The sequence below is a fragment of the Carassius gibelio genome, chromosome A8, assembly GCF_023724105.1.
Source record: "Carassius gibelio isolate Cgi1373 ecotype wild population from Czech Republic chromosome A8, carGib1.2-hapl.c, whole genome shotgun sequence".
Lineage (NCBI taxonomy): Eukaryota > Metazoa > Chordata > Actinopteri > Cypriniformes > Cyprinidae > Carassius > Carassius gibelio.
The window spans coordinates 8,710,268-8,734,061 of NC_068378.1; the positions used below are offsets into that span (position 1 = coordinate 8,710,268).

General features: G+C 38.1%; 1 protein-coding gene across 6 annotated transcripts; it reads left to right on the forward strand.

Moving 5' to 3' along the window:
• The first annotated feature begins 879 nt into the window (after positions 1–879).
• Positions 880–18,925, forward strand: LOC128018346 (ubiquitin-associated protein 2). Of its 6 annotated transcripts, none has more exons than XM_052603807.1 (27): positions 880–986; positions 1,970–2,106; positions 2,195–2,272; positions 2,966–3,076; positions 3,315–3,459; positions 3,601–3,678; positions 5,621–5,681; positions 5,816–5,892; positions 6,188–6,240; positions 6,328–6,398; positions 8,244–8,430; positions 9,538–9,742; positions 9,920–10,155; positions 10,438–10,625; positions 10,901–11,045; positions 12,420–12,459; positions 12,569–12,677; positions 12,843–12,900; positions 13,060–13,246; positions 13,396–13,487; positions 13,664–13,714; positions 14,788–14,863; positions 15,843–16,196; positions 16,709–16,813; positions 17,142–17,203; positions 17,905–18,093; positions 18,375–18,925. In XM_052603807.1, exons 2-27 carry the CDS (start codon positions 2,011–2,013, stop codon positions 18,453–18,455), a joined length of 3,135 nt encoding a protein of 1,044 aa, XP_052459767.1. In that variant the 5' UTR covers positions 880–986; positions 1,970–2,010; the 3' UTR covers positions 18,456–18,925. The 6 variants fall into 6 exon arrangements, with proteins under 6 accessions (XP_052459767.1, XP_052459766.1, XP_052459771.1 ...); XM_052603806.1 differs by having other exon boundaries at positions 909–1,023; XM_052603811.1 differs by having other exon boundaries at positions 909–1,023; positions 9,923–10,155.
• Positions 18,926–23,794: the final 4,869 nt, after the last annotated feature.

A 23,794-nucleotide genomic window follows, 5' to 3' on the forward strand; every position in this document is an offset into this window, starting at 1 on the left:
AAATAATGTGTAGGTTTTAGTTATATACTGTTGAAGAGGTTCTCAGATTATTTGACTGGAAGGACTCAGTGTGTGTGCATAGATAGTTATGTTTCTTCTACTTTAATAGTAAAGACACGCGTACCTCAAGGATCAATTTTGGGGCCAATTTGATCTAGTTTGCTGACATATTGCAATAATGAAATATTTATAATACCAGATCAACAGATAAACTCTTACTTAAGATGCCAATTTTTCATACAGAGATAGGTCATATAGCTCTCTCTATGTTTAAAAATATTTTAAAATCTGTTTATATAGAAGTGTACATGTTTTAATATATATATATATATATAATCAAGATGTCTATGGTTTAAAATGGTAAAATATGTAAAACTGACATGACCTCATAGAGACTTCTCTCAGATGTTTGTAGAAGATGCTTTCCACATGCAGTAACAGACATCTCGCAGAAATATGTGTGTCATCTGGGACATTGCTCTCAAAATAACCTACATTTGACAATAAACAGGAAAGTGTCAGGATTTCGAAATTTTCAAACAATACATTTTTATGGGAAAAAATTGATTATAGAGTATATAATTAAGATTCTGGGCTTACTACCAAATTCCAGATGTTTTTGCTTGCATTGTCGAATCGTGTGGATTTCACTCAGCTCAAACGCTGCTGTCATTAAAACAAAAGTGGTAACAGATACTAAGGCAATAATTAAGAAATACTTATTGATTTTCAATAAGGGTACACTCAAATTGTTGTACTACTCATGTAATTTGTGATAAAAGTTATTAAATTAGAGAAACATGATCTTAAAATGTTGAGCCCTACTGTACATCTGCTTTATGTTTATCTAGTAGTAGACGCGGCCATTCTGTGCGACAAGGGTCTTTTACTTTAGAACTGTCGTCTGAGCTTTTATTTTGAAAATCGACTTGTCTGTCGTCGCGTGCTTCGCGCTGCTGAACGAGGGGAGCGCGTGCGGTCAGTAGGCAGGTAAACACATACAGCGTTGAGGGAGCGGAGAAGGTATGTCTGTGATGCCGAGAGACTGAAAACAAAGCCATTACCGTCAACACGTAAAAGAGCTTATGCTTATATCTGGCCCATGATTACATGTTTACTTCATTCGATTTCGACACTTTATTCGCGACATATGAGCTGTGGTCGGTTGACGGTTGTTCGTAGCATTAGCAGCGGCGTGGCGTGGTGCAGACCAAACAGTTAGCCGTGCGTGTTAGCATCTCCGTCGAATCTAACTCTATCCGAAACTGACTGTAAACACATAGGACACACTTGTGTATTTTCACTTGCGTTAAAACGATATAGCAGTGATATCGCATGAGTTTGTGTGTTTGTTGCTAAGGGCCGTTTCAAGGTAACGTTACTGTTTGTTTTTAGTCCGTCACGAAGGTGGATATTGTTATAGATGACGGTCGCAGCGAATTCAAACCGTTATCGCGTCTATTATTAGCTGAGATCATTCCGAGGGTCAAAACGCACCGAGCCTAACGTTAACAGCGTCATTGTCCGAGCATCACGTTAGGAAAACCTACTATGTGATTAAATAGGCAACTCCGTTGGTTTTGAGACGCAGCCCTTAAAGGGATAGGCCTAAAATGCGATTTGTTATTGTTTGCAGAATTTATCACGTCCTTTGTTTTTTATTTATTTATTTATTTTATTTTTTTGTCGAACTGTCCCTTTAAGACCGATGTGCTGCTGATATGTTGTTGCAGGCGTGTTTTATTCTTTCAGTAGAGGGGTTTGGGTGGATGTGTAATTGGACACCAGTCCACACTATGGTTATATTTAAGTTCTGGACAGATGGGGGGTGGTGCTCTTACATGAGAAGTACAGTGCTGAGAGTTAAATGTGTCCGATGCACCGGTCACCAATGCCGTCATACACATGTTTTTTTTTTTAATAGTATTCTTCTGTGTGTAGTAATTTGTTCCTGTGTTTTCTCCTCCAGATTTTCTATTTTGTACATACATTATTTTGTATATACTGTTTATGATGACTTCAGTGGTCACTGATGCTGCCAGGGGCAATCGGGACAGAGCCCTACCAAAAACCACACACACCTCACAGTCACAGAAACAGATACAGGTGAGCCGTAAGTTAGGTGTGTACACAGGCCTGAGGACCAGTGTGTATGTTCTGATTATGGATTCTTAACTGTGTCAACTGTCTCTAGGCCACAGCCGAACAGATCCGACTTGCCCAGATGATTTACGACAAAAACGATGCAGATTTTGAGGGCAAAGTCCAGCAGGTGAGGAACTCCAAAATCGATAGAAGTCGGGAGCATCACGGCCACAAGATTGTTTTAACGGTTCATGACTGTATTCCAATAAGGACAAAATCTGATATACAATGCTGAAGATGGAAGAATAGAATCTAGTCATAATGGAAATTAAAAGTGTAATCCAATGTGATTAACTTTTTTAAGCCTTTAAGTTTCCTTTAATGAATCAGCAAAAATTATTTCAGAATCTGGCAGGACACTTACTTTTTTGAATTTATGATTTTGAATCTGTCTAATGAATCAGTCAGAGTATTGGTTCTTTCAAGTTTCCAAATCAAAACAAATCAAGATTTGTTACTTTTTGTTTACTTAAGGTCCAGACGAATCTATATAATTTCTGTCTAGACGATAAAATAGATTCAAGATCAGTCTTAAACTCATAGCTTTTAGTTTTGAGTCTCGATGAATGTGAAGTGGTTCTTGATTCGCTGAACTGCAGTTACTTTTACAATCAAGGTTTTTGCGTTGTATACTAAGCTTAAATTAATCAGTATAATTTCTGGATGATAGACATTTAGACGGTTTTGTTGTAATAAATTGTGAACTTTAATAAAATCTTAAAGAGGTTACAGAAGTACATATTTATTTAATGTCAAATATAATGGAGCTAGATGATTGATGCTGTGTTGAGTTTGATTGCATTGGTTGTTTGTCTCCCAGCTCATGGAGGTTACAGGCAAAAATCAGGATGAGTGTATGGTGGCCCTTCACGACTGCAATGGGGACGTCACCAGGGCCATCAACTTCCTGCTGGAGGAGGTCACTGTCAAGGTGCGCGCTTGCTATAGCTGATCCTGTTTTACTCGTTTCTTGTAATCTTGTAATTGCATTAATTATACCAGAAGAACTAGACCGAGTTGAAATATTGTCATGGAGCTTTTCCAACTTTACTAGCCTGCCATACTAGTTACTAAACTGCTATAGGTCTTCGCAAAACGTTTATGAGGTTAATAAACCCATGTTTCTGATTCTGTTTTGAGTTTTTCTCATCGCTACTTTGATTGCACAGGACTCATGGGAGACAGTTGGTAAGAAGAAAAGTGTTGGAAAGGAAGGGACTGCTCCAGAGAGCAGGGAGAAGAGAGGAGAGCGGGAAGGCCGAGGCCGTGGGGGTCCAAACAGACGAGGCCGAGGGGCCAGCCACAGCCAGGAAGGTGTGTCTTTCTGTGTGTGCATGTCCTAACTTGTGTGTATGGATTGTGTTCTAAGGTCAGGTGTCTAATTAGACCGCATAATAATGTTTTTTTGGCGATTAGGAGAACAGGCAGTCACTGTTCTTGGACTTTGTTTTTTAGGGCGGTCGGAAGAGAACGGGTTTGATTCAGCTCCAGGAGAGAGAGGAGGAGACCGTGGACGCAGAGGAAGAGGGAGAGGTCAGTGCATTATATGCACTCCAAGACATTACTGCTTACCAATACACTGCTGCCTGCAGACGTGGTTTTTAATTTGATTAGCTGCAAAAAACGAACTGTTGATTATCTGATATCTGGACATCCGACTTGCGTCTAAACACACAGATCCGATTGCCCTCAGAACTCCCAATATGAGGAAAATATGTTTTCCCATAAAGATTGTGTCTTAATGCCGGTGTGCTGTATGTGCTTACATTTATGGAAACTTTATATTGGTAAGAAATTGTACGTTCAGGAGGTGGTTTTCAACCCCTGGCCTGTGAATTGTATAAATACAACAGCTAAAAGCTAGGCTATCAGGGGTATCAGCTAGCTAGGCATCAGGGATCACACATATTAGATTTGTCGCTTTCTGTTCAAGCAGCGGACAACAGCAAAACAGGTCGACCTCGAGTCATGTCTAAAATGAAAGTAAACAGGTGGGCCAAAAACACAGATATGGTCAGAAGATCGTATGTGTGCATTAAGACTTGCCGTGTAGACGCAACCTTATCAATGTTTTACTATCTTGTAATTTAGTCAAGATTGTTTGATGAATAGAAAGTACTCAAGAACAGCATTTAGGAAGTCTTCTGTAACATTATAAAAGTCTTTATTAACATTTTTGTTTACATTCTCTCTTTTTTAACTATTGAATTGCTATTGTTATTAAAAAGGAAATATGTGCTGTGTTAGCACACTAATATCAGTCTGATGATAAGCAATCATCATCCGGTGGGGATCAAAATAGATATAGATTAAGAATAAAAATTCTGAGAGCACACGCCATCTTAACTTTGTGTCAAATGTTAACCAATTCAGATGCCAAAAACAGAGTCAACTTGCAGAATTTGAATGGCGATTTTACTGGTGCAGAAGTAGAAGCAGAGTAGTTGATTTTTCATGTGCTGCTGCTTACCACAGATGGTCTACACCAGAGAACTGTATCCTCCAATATTATCATGTGTGTGATATTTGGAAATATGTATCGTTTATGATCTATGAGAAACTTCTAACATCCATGGAAACTCTCCAGTATACTAAAGATTCTTTTCAGTGGAAAACTAAAGTTCTTCACAATAATAGGTTTTTTAGCATTTTGTTGGTTCTTCTTTGAAACGTTTATGCCTGATGCAAGTTCTGCTGTGTCAGACTGGGCAGGAAGGGGCCTTTTCATGTGTTGCTATTTGTGTCACTCTGAGCAACATTTGTAGGGCACTAAATGTGACGAATGCGTTGTTTAAAGCAGCTGCAACTCAAGAGGGATAGATGGAGAGTGAGGGTAGGAAAGAGTCATCGGAAAGGCCTGTCTTCTGTCTCCTAAAGAGGACAGATTACTTCCAGTTTTTAAATGAAAATTTAGTCTCTTACACCTACATTGAATTTCATGTGCAATAAGATTAGCTAATTCTAGGGCTGTGCAAACTCAAATTGTCAGAATGATTGAATTTCACCATATAAAAATGAGGTTGTTACAATTTTTACGGATTTACTGTTTTTGATAATGAATACAAATTTACATCTGCATCTTAACTCAAGCTACTACCGTCAACTCGAGCTACTGTCAAATGTGCTTTTCTAAGAGACAAAAAATATTATTAATGATATTGCAGGCTGCACTGCAAACTGTGCTGAAGATATGTCAAAGTCTGGCAACACAAACCGGTTGCTTTATTTGAAACAATATCACTCATTAGACCATGCAGAAACTAAGAAATACATTTTTCTATAAAGATACTTATTTTGGAAAGGTGTAAAGAATTCAAGAACGTGAAGTGTTTGTCGTGTCCTGACCATAAAGAGTGATGACCGTAATATTGGCTTGGAAAGGCACAAGGACTAGTAAATGGATATTTGTTTTTGACTGAACTCTTCCAATGTTTTCATTTGTTCTCATGTTATCTGTGCTGGTGTGTCGTCTCAGGTGTAGGAAGCCGAGGAAGAGGCAGAGGAGCTGGAATGAGCAGGCTCTCTCAGGGAACGGGGTGAGTATTCACACTTTTGTCTCTCCAAACCCATCGAACACTCCTTCAGTGAGAAATATCTCTGTGCCCATTCCAAACAAACTCTTTCTTGGTCATTATTCTCACTTCCCCTCTGTTGGCTTCTCTTTGACCAGAAGGATGTTTAACCCTGCTGACTGCACCGGCTCTGTTGAGGCAGGGGAGGCTGGAAATGAGACTACTGAAGGAGCAGGTGAGTGCCGTTTATTGATCCGCATCCTGAACACAGTTTCTTTAATAGAGCAGAAGTTGCTTCTCTTAGACTTTTCACTTAATCATATCTGAAGCCATTTTCAGTGTGGTATCAGTGTCAGGTGAGCCAGTTTATGTAGTATCCATTTTATACAGCCCTGTATAGAGCTCGAAATGCTCATCTCTGATCCAATTTTTTTTGTAGTGTGGCTTATTCTCAAACCAAAAAGCACAGTTGATGGTGAAAATGAGCATAATCACTAATCATTTTATCTTTAACTCACCTGTGCTTTTAGGAGCCTGGAAGGAGAGTCTGGAAGATTGGGCGGCCGAAGACTGGAATGAAGATGTGAGTGATGTCATGAATGTTCAAATGAAACTGGAAAGCTTGATCAAGAGATGTCAAGTGTGTAACGCTCACTTTTCTGTTTATCAGCTTTCTGAGACCAAAGTGTTCACTGCTTCTTATGCGCTTGGCTCCAAGAACCACGTGCAGCCTGGACAGGGGTGAGTGCTTCCTGTGCTTCAGCACTTTCTAGCACAGAGACTAGGACTTAAAAAATAAAGAAATTGATTTCATAAAAAATATCTTAATTCAAATAAAGTTAATTTCATTCATTTACTGTGACTTAAAATTGACAAAAACAAGTTCAATTTAACAAAATGTTAATATATTTATATTAATTTGTTCATTTGATTTGTCAACTGCCTTTTATTTACCAGATGCTTTTATTTAGTCATTTGTCAATCAAGGTCAAATAAATGCCATTTGGTAGTTCACACATGGGAGCAGCCAATGATGGGTCCAGTGGCAATTTTAAACTCGCTTTGCAAACTGATAGAAAAGTGGTTTGTAAAAATATTTTTAATTAACTCAATTCAACGTTCATTTATATATTTAATGCAGTTTGTCATTTCATGACAAATTTTCGTTCACATTTTTTCACAGACGAAAATGAGAATAGTGGAATAAAAACTCGTTTTGAATGACAAAAACTAAGATGAAAATCCATTGACATTTTGGAGGTTTTAGGAGCTTAGAGGCGATCATTTGGACTGTCTTAAGTGAAAGTAAACAGGATATCGGATGTGTATCAGTATTAAGTAATTCTGTTTTAAAGGGACAGCAGCCTAATTTAGCTGTTGTACGTCTCATTGTTATTCAAGCAACAACAAAAAAGATCACTCACTGCTCTTGACCTGATGACATTATTTTAGCAATAATAAGGATTCAATCTATTTGTATAAAAATGTCTGCTTGAAATAATGAAGAATGTGGTAAGTTGTTATAAAGAATGAATAATATATATTGAAAGGAGGATCATGGTCTTGTTTTTTTAAGAGGGGGTTTTATTTTATTTAATATGAAGACTTTGTGTGTCACAGCAGTTAAATCTCTCTCCATATTGCATGATAAATCCTTAATATTGAACCTATGAGTTTTTTTTTTTTTTTGAGGAATTTTTGGAGAAATGTTTAATAAATGTTTTACACTAACTAAAACCATTAGATTTTAGCTGACTTAACCTACCATAGATTTAGTCTACTAAAATCTTATGATATTTAGTTGACTAAAACTAAAACAATTCAGATTCATCAACTCAAAAATGACTAAAACTAAATGGCATTTTAGTCAAAAGACTGAATAAATCAAGACTAAATCAAAACTTGATGTCAAAATTAATTTACATACATTAATTTAGTCACATTTAATTGTTATTTAGCAATCTATTTAGCCGTTTGAGAAGTCATATATATTTTTAAGTAATACATTGATAATAGTTTTCTTTATTTGCTTTAATTCTGCTATAAAGCATCTCTAAAAGGCAGTATTGTTAATAGATTGTTGGTTTAGTTTCATATACTGTGTAAAGTTGATCAATAATGAAACATGGTTGATTCAGCTGTATGCAGCTCTAGAGAAGGCAATAGTGTTAAGTCTGTTATAAAGCAGCTCTACAGTACACAAAGTGTCATTCAACTCAATTCAGTAGTGTCAGAAGTATAAGCAAGTCTTTAGACTCTATTACATGTTCAACAAGCCGTTCTGAAGAGCAAGTTTAGACACATCTGTCTACTTGAGTGATCAAAATATTTGGCACACATTCAGTATGATTCCCCTCCCTGTCTCGTTAATTTATGACTTATGTTTAGCAATTGAACAAAAAAAACAGCCTTAAAAACTGAAACAGATTAGCAGGCATATGCAAATGCACTCCTGGAACATCCTCACTTCCTGCTTATGTATTGAAAGCAATAGTGCAGAACCCCATCAAAAGTGAATCTGATGTTTTGCATCATAGAGCAGTGTCCTCTTTTGTAGTCGTCTGAAAGTGTTTCTCTGCTCCTCAGGATGGATCTGGGCTCTCTGTTGCCTAAGGTGGCTGAGGGTGACTCTGAGCTGTCTGGATTGGAGCCGTCATCCCCTGATACTCTCACCCAGAGCCTGGTGTTCACCAACTCTCAGCAGCACGCCACCCGGACACACACACACAGCTACGCTTCTGCTGCTGCTGGCACTTACGCCCATGCTGCATCGGTGAGACACATGCACACATACAGGCACCAGGGATGTGATTTTTCCATATAAATACGGATTTCTGTATTTTCCAACCTCTGAGGGATGACCCATGTGATTTGTGTAGCTCAGAGGTGTTTTTTTTGAGGGGTTTATCTTTTATTTGTTGGTATCTCGCACGCCATTAGGCACATCGTCATCATCACCCAACTGGACAGTTGGTACCTTCAGGGTTCTGCCTCATTCAGGACACAAAATTGCATAATTTTTTTAGTCCAATATTTAATGGCTTAAAACAGTACAAATGTTTTACTTTATAAGTAACACTGGAATAAAGTGCAAATACTGCTTTCATAATGACTGTTATTACATGCGTGTTAATGCCGACAGCATTGCTTGATTTAGAGGCGCCATCTAACAGCTGCGTGTGGTGCTCTCCTGAGCTCACTGTATTAAGTTTATACGTGTGAAAATTATGGCTGAAATAAATTATTGCTGATGCAGAGTAGTGAAAAAATGTCATTATTATTTATCATATATATTAAAAATGAAAAACGTATTTCAAAGAATGTACCTGATTTGATAAAGGTGACGGTGATAAAAGTGACATTAATAGATTTCTAATAAATGCTGTTTATTAGTAAAATTAATTTCTTTAATTTGATTTTTCATCAAATACATATAGCCTTGGTGAGCATGAGACAAATCTTTAAAAAAAAAATCTTAACAACCTAAACTTGTATCTTTGACCAGAAATCACATAATCGGTCACTTTCCATTTAAGTTAGTTTTTGTTGTCGTTGTTTTTAGTGATGTTTTAAATCTTAACATTTCTGGATACAGTGAAATAATCAAGTTTTAGCCAGTAAATATACAGTATGGGCTAATTGTGATAAACTACAAAATCTGTTAATACCTCATATGGAGTTAATATATAATGTGCATCACATATTACAAAGTGTACTACTTATTATATGCTTTTTGTAATAAGAAATGTCAAAAGTACCTGTACTTTAACAAGATGACACATAGGTTTCAAACTTGATAAAATAGTGTGTCAAATTTAGTGAGATTGGTATTGAATACTAATATTTTGGTGTCATGACAAACTTTCTGCTTTCCTTCTAGTCCATGCTGGGATCCAGGCTTCCCCAGAATGATGTACAGAAAATGGAGCCAATCAGCACTCCCCGAACTGCCCCTTTGTCCAATCAGATTTCAGGGGTCCTGAGCAATGGCACTGCATTTGTTGAATCCACTGCTCCAGTGCCTCTTGAATCTACACCTGTGACCCTGAATGAACCCAAGGAGACCCCTGTTACAGCAACTTATCGTAAGTACTATTCATAGACACCAGAGTCTCCCAGCCTGTACTCTTACTTGACTGTTGCATCATGTCTTGAAATCAGTGTGGTTTTCCTTAACACTCTCTAACATTTTTGAACACTCATTCTCTGTCAGAGTTTAACAAAGACTTACACATGTTCGAATATATCTTTTCTGTCTTTAGTAGACCTGAAGGCCCAACCCGACCCATCCCCCATCCTTGGTCGTCTGACTCAGCATCAAAACGCAGCCCTCCAGTCGGACCTGCCGGCTCAGGCCCGAGACCCTGTTCCGATCCCCCCCTACGATGAGCCTTCTCTGACACTGAAACCCCACTGTGAGCCTGTCGTCACCTCGACAGAGCCGCCACAACCCAGAAACATCAGACCACAGAGACGGAGAGCACCACCTCCTTCTAAGGTAACAAAAGTTCCCTGTAGCCCCTGTACGTTTTCAGTGTAAATGTAAAAGCCTCCCAACAAAAGAGAACATTATAACATGTTTTTGCTCCACATCAGTCAAGTGTTTGAAATAACTTCCGTTTGTCATCTTCTGTGGCTTCTTATCACAGAATGTGTCAGAAAGTATATTCTATACTGGTTAGGTTAGGGTTACTGTAAAAAGGAGGAGGTCCATGTACCAAATGGTTCTAATGGCTTTTTCATCTTAAAGAACAAGTAATTATGCTTTTTTTTTTGCCAGATCCCCTCTTCGGCAGTAGAGATGCCAGGCTCTGCTGACGTGTCCGGGCTGAACGTGCAGTTTGGTGCGCTGGATTTTGGATCCGAATCCACTGTGGAAAATCTCAACCAATCAGAGAGTAGCTGTCAGGAACCTGTGGCCGCTCCTCAAACCCAGAGCAGCCTGTTTCCCAAACCCACCGCCATCAGGTCTGACTGTACACCTGCTTGTCTGTCTCTTCTGCATGTTAACAAGATCTTAAAGGGATATTTCACTCAAAGAGTGATTATTCAGGAGACTCAGATTAAACCTCTAAATTTGTATGGATTACAGTGTCTTTATGAACTTTTCAAAAACTTGAAATTGGCTTCCAGTGGAGGGGCAGAAATCTCAAGTTTTAGTTAAAATATGCTCTTGATAAAACCCAGATCATTCCATAAACAAATGACTTCAATGCATTTCTAATCCAATTTTCTTGTTTTAGTGAGTCTTTAGGTGGCTTGCCTCCAGCAGTGATGGAGTCCAGTTACCCATCAGCCTCTCTTGGTTTACCGAGCACTACTGCCCCTCCTGTCTTGGCTCAATCCTCAGCTAGCAGAGTGGAGTCATCTGCCACCACCACTCTCAGTGTATGACCAAAACTCTTTTCATCACATCTACTGTATCTTGGCAGAATAAGGCATTTCATCTGGAATCTTCACAATCAGTTACTCATACAGATTTTGCTCATGTTTAAGTTTGCAGGTTTCACCGACAGAAAAGCTGTTTGCTTTGAAAGTGATTTCTGTGTGATTTCTGAGTGGTGCTTAGTGCATCCCTAAGCTCTTAATGCTGGCTCTCGCCTCCACCTTAATTAGATTAGCTTGGTCCAGACTACACAGAATGCAGAGCTGAGCTGTTCTTGTTCAGGATTCTTGTGTATATAGAAAATACCTGGATGTATCTAGAAATGGGATATTTCTTGTCTTGTCATATATAAATGTGATATTTTCATGTCTTCCATGCCAGGAAGAGCAAATATGATATATAAAGTTATTTTAAATAAATAACTAAATTCAAATCTAAACTTAAATCTTATTTAATCTTGAATGAACACTTGATGTACTAAAAAAACTAAAACTCAAATAAAAATGAATAAAAACTGTATAGATATAACAAAAAAAAAACTGACTAAAAATGACAGAAACAACAAAATCACAAAGTTTAAAATTAATATATAAAAATACTGTCAAAATATATAAAAAATATAATAGTGTCTCAGAGATGCTAAAATAGATATGTTAATTAAAAATGAAACTTCATGATTTATTAGTGAACTGCTCTGAATTTGAGCGAAATTAATTAAAATCCAGTAATCAAGAATGTTTTAGTGTTTCATTGGTCAAACCAGTTGTACCATTGAGTCCACATGAATCAGACCCATTTTACGCAGAATAGAATTAGTCCAAAAAGTTGCTTTTATTCTAATCAAAGGAATAGAATAGAGATTATTTGCAACAAAGATATTGCCATCAGTTCATACTACTGCTAACACACTCTCACAAGCAGACACGATGAGATCTGTTTTCCAGTTTGGTCAGGGGATGTTGGACATACGAGGACTGTTCGGAAAGTATTCAACCATGTAATATGTAAAGTAGAGATATTATTGAAGACGATACAAGATACAAGGCACAGTATACATAGGACAGTCGCAGAGTGCCACATCTGGTCTGATCATTGTCATGATGAAGCGGTCAATCACCAGTTACCTAAAGCTGCAGCCGTTTCATCGTATTGCAGCTCAACTCAACATTTCATATTACCTAGCTGGATACTTTATTAAGGAGAGCCCTCGCAAACCCCATTCTGGTGTCAAAAAAATATCACCAAACAAAGCAAATGCTCTAATAAAAGTGTTTTAAAAGGGATAGTTTACCCAATTTTCATTTTTGGGTGGAACATCCATGTAAATAGTTTTTCTGCATGATGGTTTTCATAGATCTTTTTTTCATTTCCCACAGAATGGGTTCGGTGAAATGAGAACATCCAGCGTACAGGAAGGTAATTGAGTTCTTTATTACCAGGTTCTCCATTTTTACCTGTATTTTCGTTGCTAGTTGAACTTGTAGCATAGGCCACAATTGACATTTTTGACTGGAAATATTTGCAGCTGCTCCATCCAGCACCCATCAGCCCATATCCACAGAGAAAAGCTTGTCATCTTCCTCCTCTTCAACAGCAGCGCCTGCCCTCAGCACAGCTCTTCCATCACTTAGCAGGTATGACTGACCCATTCGAATTTCAGTCTCATTGAAGGGGACATTGGATGAAATAGCTTTAGGTTTTTTGCATTTAATTAGATTTCTTTAGTGTCTGCCAGTACAGAAAAGCTGGAAAAGAAAACACCGTCTCCTTATGGTCTTCTGATTGCTTGTTTTTTTCAGTCACGTGAGCAGCGTTAACTGTCCTGGATCTTCTGCGCCCACCAGCTCTTCCCTGAGTGTAAGTGTCTCGTGATCATCCTCCCATTTCCAGCATGTCCTTCTTTACCTGAGCTTCTCTGCCTTATTTATCCTGGTTTCAGCAATAAACTTCTCGTTTTTATATAATGGATAAGTGTGACTGGATCAGTGTTGAATTGAATTGAAATGCTTCCTTTAGACGCAGATGGGCTCTGACGTGAATGTGAGCCTGTCCACGTACTCTGGCGCTGTGTCGGCCGTGTCCAGTTCGATGGTCAACTCAAATGGCCTGAACACTGGAACCCAAAGCCTCACCGCTAACGGTGCATCCGCTCCCTCTGCTGTCCGTTCTGCACCACTGCAGACCAACATCACACCCTCCTCTGGTCAGTCACAAAACTTCAACATGATTAGAGTGATGCAGTGGAGTTGCATCATTATTTATTATCAAAAAGTAAATGTAAAATCTAAATCTTGTCAATCTGTAAATAGTTTTTTCTTGTTTCCCATTCCCCCCCCCCACCCATATCTCCAGGTAAAGCTCCTCCTAACCTGGCTCAAGGAGTTCCTCCGCTGCTGGCCAGTCAGTATATCATGGGTCCTGGTGGCCTCCTTCCTGCTTACCCGGTTAGTGTATGGCTGATCTGCTCTCAGATAGAGAGAGCTACATTTTTAAACATACACTCTCTCACTTTATCTTCATCTTTTGCTGAAGTGAAGTGTCTTCTTGCATGTATCTCAGTGATGGTACTGACCTGTCTTGTACATGTTTCTGATCTTTCTGTGCCTTCTCATCCCTAAAGCCAATCTATGGATATGAGGACCTACAGATGATGCAGTCCCGCCTGCCCATGGTAACCATTTCATAGTCAATTGCCTGTTTTCACAGTCTTTTGACAATGCATTTGCTCCTATTAATTTGGTGCATCAAATGATTTAAACAGTCTCATATTTGAATAGATTTTCAACCAGCTTGTCGTTAATCGTCACATCCGTAGTGTACTGGCTGACTGATGATGTATTGTTGTGCCATGAGGCTTCCGCAGCCTGAGTGTGCGACTCATGTAGAAATCAAAACAAATGAGCGCAACAACACAAAGTAACTCACAGAAAGTTGTAGATTCACACTGTGGTTGAATTGTTTTTTTTTTTTATAATATATCATATAGCATGCAACATTACCACGACCAAGATGTTTCTCCGAATATCAGCATGGCTGCAATGTGACAGTGATAATAATTAAATAAAGTTCCAATTAAGTGACATGCATTTTAGAAACACTAAATCCAATTTTCCAATTTCTCAAATGAAAATAGTTCTGATCAAAGCCACAGCAGAACTGCTGTGTCTCAGAGTAACTCAGTGGTGTTTTGTTACTGAATTAATCCACAGTTTAGAGCGAATGGATTGAGTCGGTGATTAATTTTTTTAAATATCACTTTAATAAAAAAAACTTTATGCATTTGCAATTTTGTGGTGTAAACGCATTTGTGGCACATCAGCTTTTTCCAGTGGTCTGTGTAAATACATGTCATGCCTCTTCAGATGCAGCTACTGTTTCCTTCAGTGAAAAAAAATATTGGGTTTGTTGATATTGATTTCATTTAAATGGTAACAACTCCACAGATTCTCATTCTAACAGAATTAAGTGAAATATTGTTAGAATGTGACTTATTTTCAAGTTTCCAATTTGTCTGTCTATTGATTTTCAAACATAAAACCAAGCTTTTATGGTAGAAACCCGCAGCGAGCCATTAAAGCATCTCTTTGGTTTGCAGAGACGAGTTCATGGGGAGGAGCTTTAACTGTGGTGTTAATGTGATAAATTGACTAGATTAACTAGTCAGATTGTATTATTGTATGAACTGTTCCTTAATGTTTATTTCTCAATTAAATTAATGTTTTTTTTGTTCACTTTTCTATGTAGGATTATTATGGCATGGCTTTCCCTGGTACAGCACTAGCTGGCAGAGATGGAGGATTAGCAAACAATCCCTATTCAGGTACGCAACCATTGTTTAGGGCTCAATGCTAAGGATTTTCTCTTCTAGCCCAGTTGTGTCAGTGGTGCAATTTTTTACTGGCCCTGGATATAACACCTAAAGTTTAGATAGCAATAAAATGTTACAATTCTTGATTATAATTTGATACCACAGCCACAACTACTAGCCTAACAACCAACACCACTTTAAATGCATTATACAGAGGCCAGATGAAAAGAAAATGCAATGTATTCAGAAAAGTTTACAGTCAGTTCCCCACAAAGATAATTTAGGATTTTCTTCCAATATTTTGCACATTGTGAGCCGTGATCTTGCTCTGCCTGCTACATTATTTTTCTGCTCTTTGCGTTCACCTTCAGTGTCTCTGGCCTCTGACAATGCCTGTGTACACACTTTGTAATATTTACACTCAAATTATTTTTTGGAAAATTATTGCAGTGCAGTTTGTGTGCAAGCCTGGAACGGAGATCAATTTCTTTCTTTTTTTTAAAGCTACGAAGTTACTCACAAAACCAGGTATTTTGACATACTATTGTATGTATTTGTCTGTTCAGGCGCATGAAGGCGAGTAAAGAAACACAATTCGGGTCTTGCACATTGTCAGAGTTGCAACTCTCTGTGTACATGTTATACACGCACAACACAGTGTGCGAATACTGAATGTAATTGTCTTTCTCATCTTGCTTGAATGCTTTAAAATCGCTTAAATTTTTTTAATTAACAAGGATTAAAAACACGTGCAAATGAGATCTTTTTTGTGACAACACAGCAGTGGACCAATCAGACAAGTGACAAATGTGTCAACAGTCCAGGCGTCTTTCACGTCTTTCACCGGGCAGTCCTTATTGTTGAGCCCTGGTTGTTATTGTTATTTTTAAAGCACAAATATTATGCTAGTGCAAAAAGCTAGGACAAGAGTTATTACAGTCTGGTACTTGTTCAGTCTTAAACACTCTTCTGTCTTGACTTGCTCGTACAGGAGAGCCTACCAAATTTGGCAGCAGCGACTCAAACTCCCCAGCCCCTGCCTCCAGTCTCTCTTCAGTGCCCCCCTCGCAGTCTCAACAGAGTGCTGGCCCCCCTCAAAATCAAGGGCCACAGAACCCAGGTCAAGCCCAGCAGGGTCAGACCCAGGCCTTCCTCAATCCCCCTCTGCCTCCAGGTTACGGCTACACCAGCCTGCCCTACTACCCCGGGGTGCCGGGAGTGCCCAGTGCCTTCCAGTACGGCCCCGCTGTCTTCATGCCTCCAGCATCCACAAAGCAGCACAGCATGGGCCCGTCCAGCCAGTACCAACACCAGGCCGGATACGGCCAGCACACGTATGGCCAAGGTAAGTGTTACAGGCTACTGAATTGACATCTTAACCCTGGGAAGCCTGATATATGAAATAACACACTACTTAAAATGCATGTAAATATCAGTTATCACTATCTCGCCCAGTAATACTTCTAGGGGACATTGGATGCCCATTTTAGGGTCCTCATGAAATGTCTGTAACATACTTTGGTTAATGACATGATTTTTTTAAAAGTATTGTATGGATAATCAAGTAAACATAAGCATATTCAGTCCATTAAATGTTCATTTTGAAATATTACTACCAATATAAAAGCAATTCTTACATTTACTATATAAAAATATTAAAGATTTCACTGTAAAAATGTGTAGCACAACTTGCTGGACACTTTTTGAATTGTACTTAAAAGATTTTTACTGTAAGCATAAATTAGACAGAAGTATAATTGGGTGACAGAAGGCATGTAGGATTTTGAGGGTCCTAAAATGTTTAATTGTGGTTGTAAAATGGACTTCCTTATGTGAAATCTCTTCTTATCTCCTGAGGTTTTGATGAGATATCCCAGGCTCATGCTGGAGGAGATTATGGGAAAGGAGGATATGGAGGAAGCTCCCAGGCCCAGGCCAAAGCGGTCAACAGCTCTGGAAAAGGTAGATTTCACACACTCACCGTTTATGTACAGATGTTGTTGTTGGTCATGTTTTCTTCAGCACATAACTGGCATTTTACTGCTAAATGCTGGTTATTTTCTGATGAAAACACGACTTTAAAGGCCTTAAAAACATCTGTCAAATGTGTACATAGAAATATATCAAAAATAGAAATTACTGCTTTGAAGTGGTGACTACTAAATGTTTCCCGTGCACAGATCATTTACTGACTATAAACTGACTGTAGCAATTGTAAAAAGCTTGAAAATGTGTTGAATAAAGTCATATTTAAGATGATTTCAACTGAACATTTGAAACCTTTTCTTAGCGCCAGGACTGTCTGGATCTGCGAGTTCAGAGCTCACTGGAACAATGTACAACAAGACACAGGTGAGCTTCACATTTCTGCTCGTTTTTTTACGTTTACTTTTTTGGTTTACTTTATCCTTATAAATAATTTTGTTTTACATGACCAGTTTGCACTCTGTATTTGTCTTCATATCCACCTTATTTTTCAACATTGCGAAAGCTGTTTCTTGTGAATGTGCGAGACTTCTGATTTATTAGCGTCTACAGGTAAATAACCAGAAGAAAAAAGTGTTGTGAATGGTAAAACTTGCTATCAGTATATTTATAATGATAAAATATTGAAATGATAAATACCAGTTTGTGACATCAAGCAGCATAACTGACTAGTTTTGTACAAACAATTTGCACATTCAGCGTAAAATTGTCTAGATTAGGAACTAGATTTTTGTTAAAATATACTTCTAAATACACTAATTGAGGTTTCTGGAGTTGTTTTTGTGAGAAAATGTAACTTTGGCATCTAAAAAAAGCCTGAAGTGACGTAATGGGAAGGAGTGTGGTCAATTTAAACAATAGGAAAACAATGGATCGCAATGACCATTCGGACGCTGAGGAAATTGTAAATGTTATACATCATTACATGTTATATTTTTGCTATTTAAATTCATTTTAAATTAGCTTTTTAAAATCATATTAATATTGAAACTAAATATTCTTTTCTTTTCTACTTATGGGGTTCTTTCAAGGCCATTAATCTCATTTCTCTTCTCTGACCCTTCTAGTCATTTGACAAGCAGGGTTTCCCCACAGCAGCCGGCCCTGCCTTCAGCCTGCCCTCAGCTCTGGGAGGAACCGGCCCGCTTAACCCCACAGGTGCCCCCGGATACGCCCCCGCACCCTTCCTTCACATCCTGCCCCATCAGCAGCCCCCCTCACAGTTACTGCACCACCACATGGCTCAAGACACGCAGGTAACTCACGTCTACAAGCATTCACGAGCAGATGCTCCGAGGTGTTTCTTAAATGTTTTAATGTTTACCTTTGTCAACTTTTAGTCTAGCTGCAGTTACCAACATTTATTTAGCTAGTAATTGTTTTTTTCAAATAAAAATGGTAATCAATTCTTCTCTCTTAAGACAAAATCAGTTAAGCTCATGATATATTTGAATTAATTATTGAATTTGGAAAAACTTGAATAAATGGACAATTTTCAACTTTAGAGGGTTAATGTTGACTCTGTTTGTCTGTGCAGGGCCAGCGCAGTCAGGCCAACAGCATGCAGAAGAGTCAGGGCAAGTCCACCTACAGCAGCTCTCCATACTGGGCTAACTGAACACCCCGGCCCAAACCTGTGTTTCCTGCCTCTGACATGAAATACACAAACACACTCCCTCCTCCAGCGTTCTCCTCTGCTTTCTTCCATTCTTGTTTTTTCCTTCTCTCAATTAGGTTTTCCATGTAAGATATTTATGTAAGTATTTATATATACTGTAAATGTTAAGAAGCTGAACATTTAGATGTGGTCGCTCCATTTTATTTTTTTGAAGGACTTTTTTTTTTTTTTTACTTTTTAAAAACTACAGAGATGTAGCAAAAACAATGTAAAAGGAAAAGCATTTTGAGGGAAACCACAGAGACCCTGCAGTAGAACTAGAGCACTGATGGCGGAGGAGGCTTCACAAGCATCGACTCTCTTCCTCTAGGGATAGTTCTCCCATACCATGCTTCTGAAAGAAAGGAAAAACAGCCCATACATTTTATATTTTACTCTTGTTGCCCTCTGAATAAAGGTTCTGAGCTATTCACCGTGTTGTGTGTCTCTTATTTGCATTGTGCTGCTTAAATATATCTGGGATGCATCTTTAAACTATTACAGTCTATTTATTTTTTTTATAGTGGAATTTGCTTGGTTCTAACTTTTACATTTTAACATCGTTTGCTGTAATTTTATACAAAAAAAGTATGCTTTTTAACATTAACGTGAAATATGTTTGCAAGTTTGAACTTGGCTAATTTTCTCTGTTTACTGCTGTTAGCTTATAAAACTATGAAAATTATTTTTGCCATTTCTGTAACAAAGTAAATATGAAATTTTATTTTTACCCAAAAATGTATATGTGCATCTGTAAAAATAATTGAATAGATAAACAAGTTAACAAAAAAAAAAAAAAAGAATAGACACAATTCTACCACAATGGTTTCATATTTACTGATGTATTATAAACTGATGTGAAGACTGGAAAGAAAACAAAAATGTAAACACTTTTTGTTCCTTCTGTCCATGTATTTATAAAAGTGTCTAATGTAGAACTGTTCATTTTTTAAGTAATTTTTAAACATGCATATGAGGGACACAAATGGTTCCAGTGTTTTTTTTCTTCTATGAATGGTGAAAAAGTTAAAACCGTCATCATGATAAAATAATTGGGTGTCTCAGTAACTTTAAAACACATATGCGTATATGTATATATACATATTTCCAAATGCTTCTAAGGCTGTACTTTTAATGATCTGTTATAGTGTGTTGTATTTGTTATAATGTGTATTTGTATAGCTGGGCTGCCTGTCTTGCAGGACACTCCTGTATAGAGATGTTTAATCTCCGTGAAGTTCTCTCCTGGTTAAATAAAAGCACATACATAATCTCACCAACATCTTAATAGATTTACAATGGGAAGGCTCTTCAGACTTGAAGTAGCTTAGGGGTTTAGGTGTTTTAAGATGGTTCTGTTCAAGGGGTTTTAAAAGGTGGTGTGTGTATATATATATATATATATATATATATATATATATATATATATATATATATATATATTTGTTTATTCAAAACACTGACAGATGAGTGTTTCAGTAGAGATTTAGTGTCACTGTCATATATGTTATGAACACTAGAGGGCGCTGCATGAAGCGGTACTTTATTAACGAACCTAGTTTTGAACTGTACTTAATGTTGCTGTCAAAGTGGAGGAAGGTAACAGTGTAGTTCATAATAAATCATCAGTACACTATGTATAGCTATGTAAACAAAGTAAAAAAAAAAAAAAGATATTGGCCAATAATTAAGCGATATAATATGGGTTGTGTTGCTATATTGTGCAACAGACTGACTATATTCACAATACAGCACAGCCTCAAGTGCCTTATTGCTTTTACAAAACATTTAACTGCATAACAAAAAAAATAAAATAAATAAGGCCACAAAGGTTCATTTGAGCATTGTTTTTAAGCAAATTCATTTTGTGGCATCTTTCCAATTGAAGATATATTCCCTGAATGAACAGTTCAGAGTGACGTCATAGCTGTTCCTTTATTGGAACGCTGCATTGACCAATCAGAAACAAGGAATGGAACTATTCTATAACACTCTACATATTTTTTAAGATATGTGATTATTTATCTCTCTCTCGCTCTCTTTCCATTATCCATCCATCTATATATATATATATATAGAGAGAGAGAGAGATAAATAACATATGAAATTAAATTAAACACATAATTAACTAATAAAAAACATTGTTTTACTTATTAGTATCGTCTATTTTTAATATATTTTACTTCTTTCTCTCTCACACACACACACACACACACACACACACACACACACACACACAAAGACTGTGAATCAATAGGGTCCAAACAACACTGACTTTCTTATATGAACAAGGATAAATAAATATACTTAAAATATACTAAATAAACTATTTCAATTCTATATGATGGTTTTTAAAACAGTACAGCAATGAGTTGTTGTCCTTTATCATGTCATACAATGACCTTTAGAAGATGATGCAGTCTTCATGACACACACTATTGTGTATTTTCATTCATGTGGACATATATAGGGCTGGCCTGCAGTGGTAATTACTCTGATGCAGTGAAGCTTTGCATTAATTGATGCAGTGTTGGCATTAACTTACTTATGCTTATAGCATAAGATTGTCTGTCAGCTGAATAGCTGGCTGGCTCCGAATAATGTAGTCTCTCTCTCTGTGTGTGTGTGTGTGTGTGTGTGTGTGTGCATATAGAGGGAAAATGTTTGTAAGAATGAGGTTGTGTGTCATCCATGCACTGATTTGCTGAGAATAACAATGATCTCCTGCCAGTGAGATCAGTGAGGGGCTCCCACATTGCCGTCAGGGCCACAGAGCTCTTTTTGTCTCACTGCTGTGTGTTTTCTGGCTGCCTGTCTCTCTCACATATGCAGGTCAATGGGCCCAGCCTGTGTGATGTTTGACTACTGTCTCTTTCATTTCCATCAGCGTTTAGCACATAAAATCCTCCCTGTGAAAAATTACACTTAGAGAAGCTATCAAGTAATACAGTTTTGACTGCATCAACCAGTCAAATCTTGCTGCCCTACTTCTCCTATTGCATTTGGTGAGCAAGTGCACAAATGAATAAATGGGTTCTATGCATTAGCCGCAGAACTCCTTGTTAGAGGGTCCGAGTACGGGTCCGAGCGTGTGAGAATTGTTAAGTGACATTAAAAGGAGCTTATGAGATTAATTAAATATTAAAAATAATTTTGTTTGTAAATTTCGGTTGAGGTTTGTCTCATTCGTGTAAGACAATAAAGAAATATTCACCCAAAATGAAAATTCTGCCATCGTTTACTCACGTTAATGTTGTTTAAAACCTGTATGCAAACAAAAGAAAAAATTTTGAACAGTTTTTTTCCATTTAATGAAAGTCAAAAAAACTGACATCTGTCATACTTGTCGCGCTTGTCTTGAATGAGAAAATAGCTATTAATCGCTAGTAATTAATAGATCTTAAATGGTAATAAATATGTTTTTGCAATATACTTGTAATGTGTCAATCTATAATATAGTGATGAATATTGACAGTATTTCTTGTGTATGTACTCTATAGCTCTTATGTAGCTTCGCTGAGCAGACGTCTGAACTGCCTGTTTTAAAATCTTCCCAATCAACTGACATTTGTTATGACGTCTGCTTCGAACATTACAATGCATATGATAACTTAAGTTAAGTCTACAATAAGTAAATCCATTCGCCAGCTAATTATTCTTCAACAGCTATGCTACAGAGCTACCACAAAACAGAAGTTCAAAGAAATTCTAACACGATGGTTGGCACACTGTCTGTGTTATACAAATGTTTTGTGACCATGCAGACGGTCTGTGTGTACAACAGTGCAGGCGCTAGGTGATTGTTGAGACAGAACTAGTCTACTAGGTGGTACTGCACATTTGTTGAACTTTTCCCTCTTAGTTGAGTATAGGCCCTGTCCCAAACGGCACACTTCATGTACACTTGCAGTCTTACAATGGCTGCCACGTGTGCATTTCTGTTAAGTCTACGAGAGCAGGGTGTTCCATTCATCCCCAGCTCCACAGCAGACTTCTGACCGACAGTCAAAACAGAATTAAGTTATGAAAGTGTGGAAAACAGCGAGGGTTTAGGGTGCGATTTGGGACAGGGCCATAGTTTGAAAGCTGTGCGGACTCGTCTGTTCACGAGATGGAATGAAACGCAGAAAATGAAGTAGGCTATACCTGGGCCATAAGTCTGCAAGTGGACATTAAGTGTACTATTTGGGACAGGGCCTGTACTTATGCACTATGTAGGCTACTCAACCCTGTAGTGTATGAATTTTATAAATTCTAAATGTTTTTTTTTTTTTTTTTTATAGATAAGTGGTGTGAATGTACTTCTTGTTAAATGTCTGCTATAAAATAACAGAATAGTGCATAAGTATGCAAATTGGGATGCACCTTGTGTCTAAATTATTCCCAAAATATCAAGCATGCTTGATATCCTCCGACTGGATTGAAGCTAAAAATCAGAGTCGGTGCCCATCAATCTCTACGCGATTTTCTGCAAAAATCTGTAAACTGAAAACTGCACACTAGCTCTGGCTTTCGACAGTGCAAACTGCAAACCGGGAGGGAAAAAAAAAATCTGTGCAGCTGTATTGTGTATTCCCACCTTAACTTTACTAACTTTGTGTTTTACTGTCTTCTAAGGCACCCCATTCTATTATTTTGGCTTTGTGGGTTAAAGCCTTAACTAGGGGGGTCAAATCCCCCAAACCCCCATAACTGGCACCCTAATTAACCAGTGATTTCCGCCCATTACGTTTGTATTTACTTAGCTCTGAAGAGCTGATCAATAAAGGTTTAATTGCAGCAGGAGGAATGCACGCTGGTATCTGTTCTCAGAGGAGTACTCTTGAAAGGGGACGGCTCGGGCTCGCGGGGTAATGGCTGTCAGGCGGGATTTGCGCCCCTCGGTAGAGATGCGTCGCGCTGAATGGGTTGTCCGCTCCCTCCGTGAGCTGGGTACTTGATTCCGCTCTCAAATCTCCGCATCTTCACTTCTTTTCTCCTCATCCCCCAGTTCTTTAAATTACAATCCTGCTCTCGCACTCAATGGCGTGTTCACGGCGTGTTTTCATCCCCTTTCATCTCGTTTATAAGGACCGTGAGATATTCTTGTCCCTCGTCTGTTGTTGGATTTGACAGCGGCTCCATTCACGGAGAAACTGGCCGTGATTAGTGCAATTATGCTGATTCGCACTTGTGCTGCAAACGGAACCGAGCGCGAGGGAAAACCAAAACAAAGATCAATCAATCAACGCTCGCCTCATAATGATGCCATCAAGAGTGTGTCTGGTGACGAGGGGATGCGGCTGTGAGAGGAACCATTC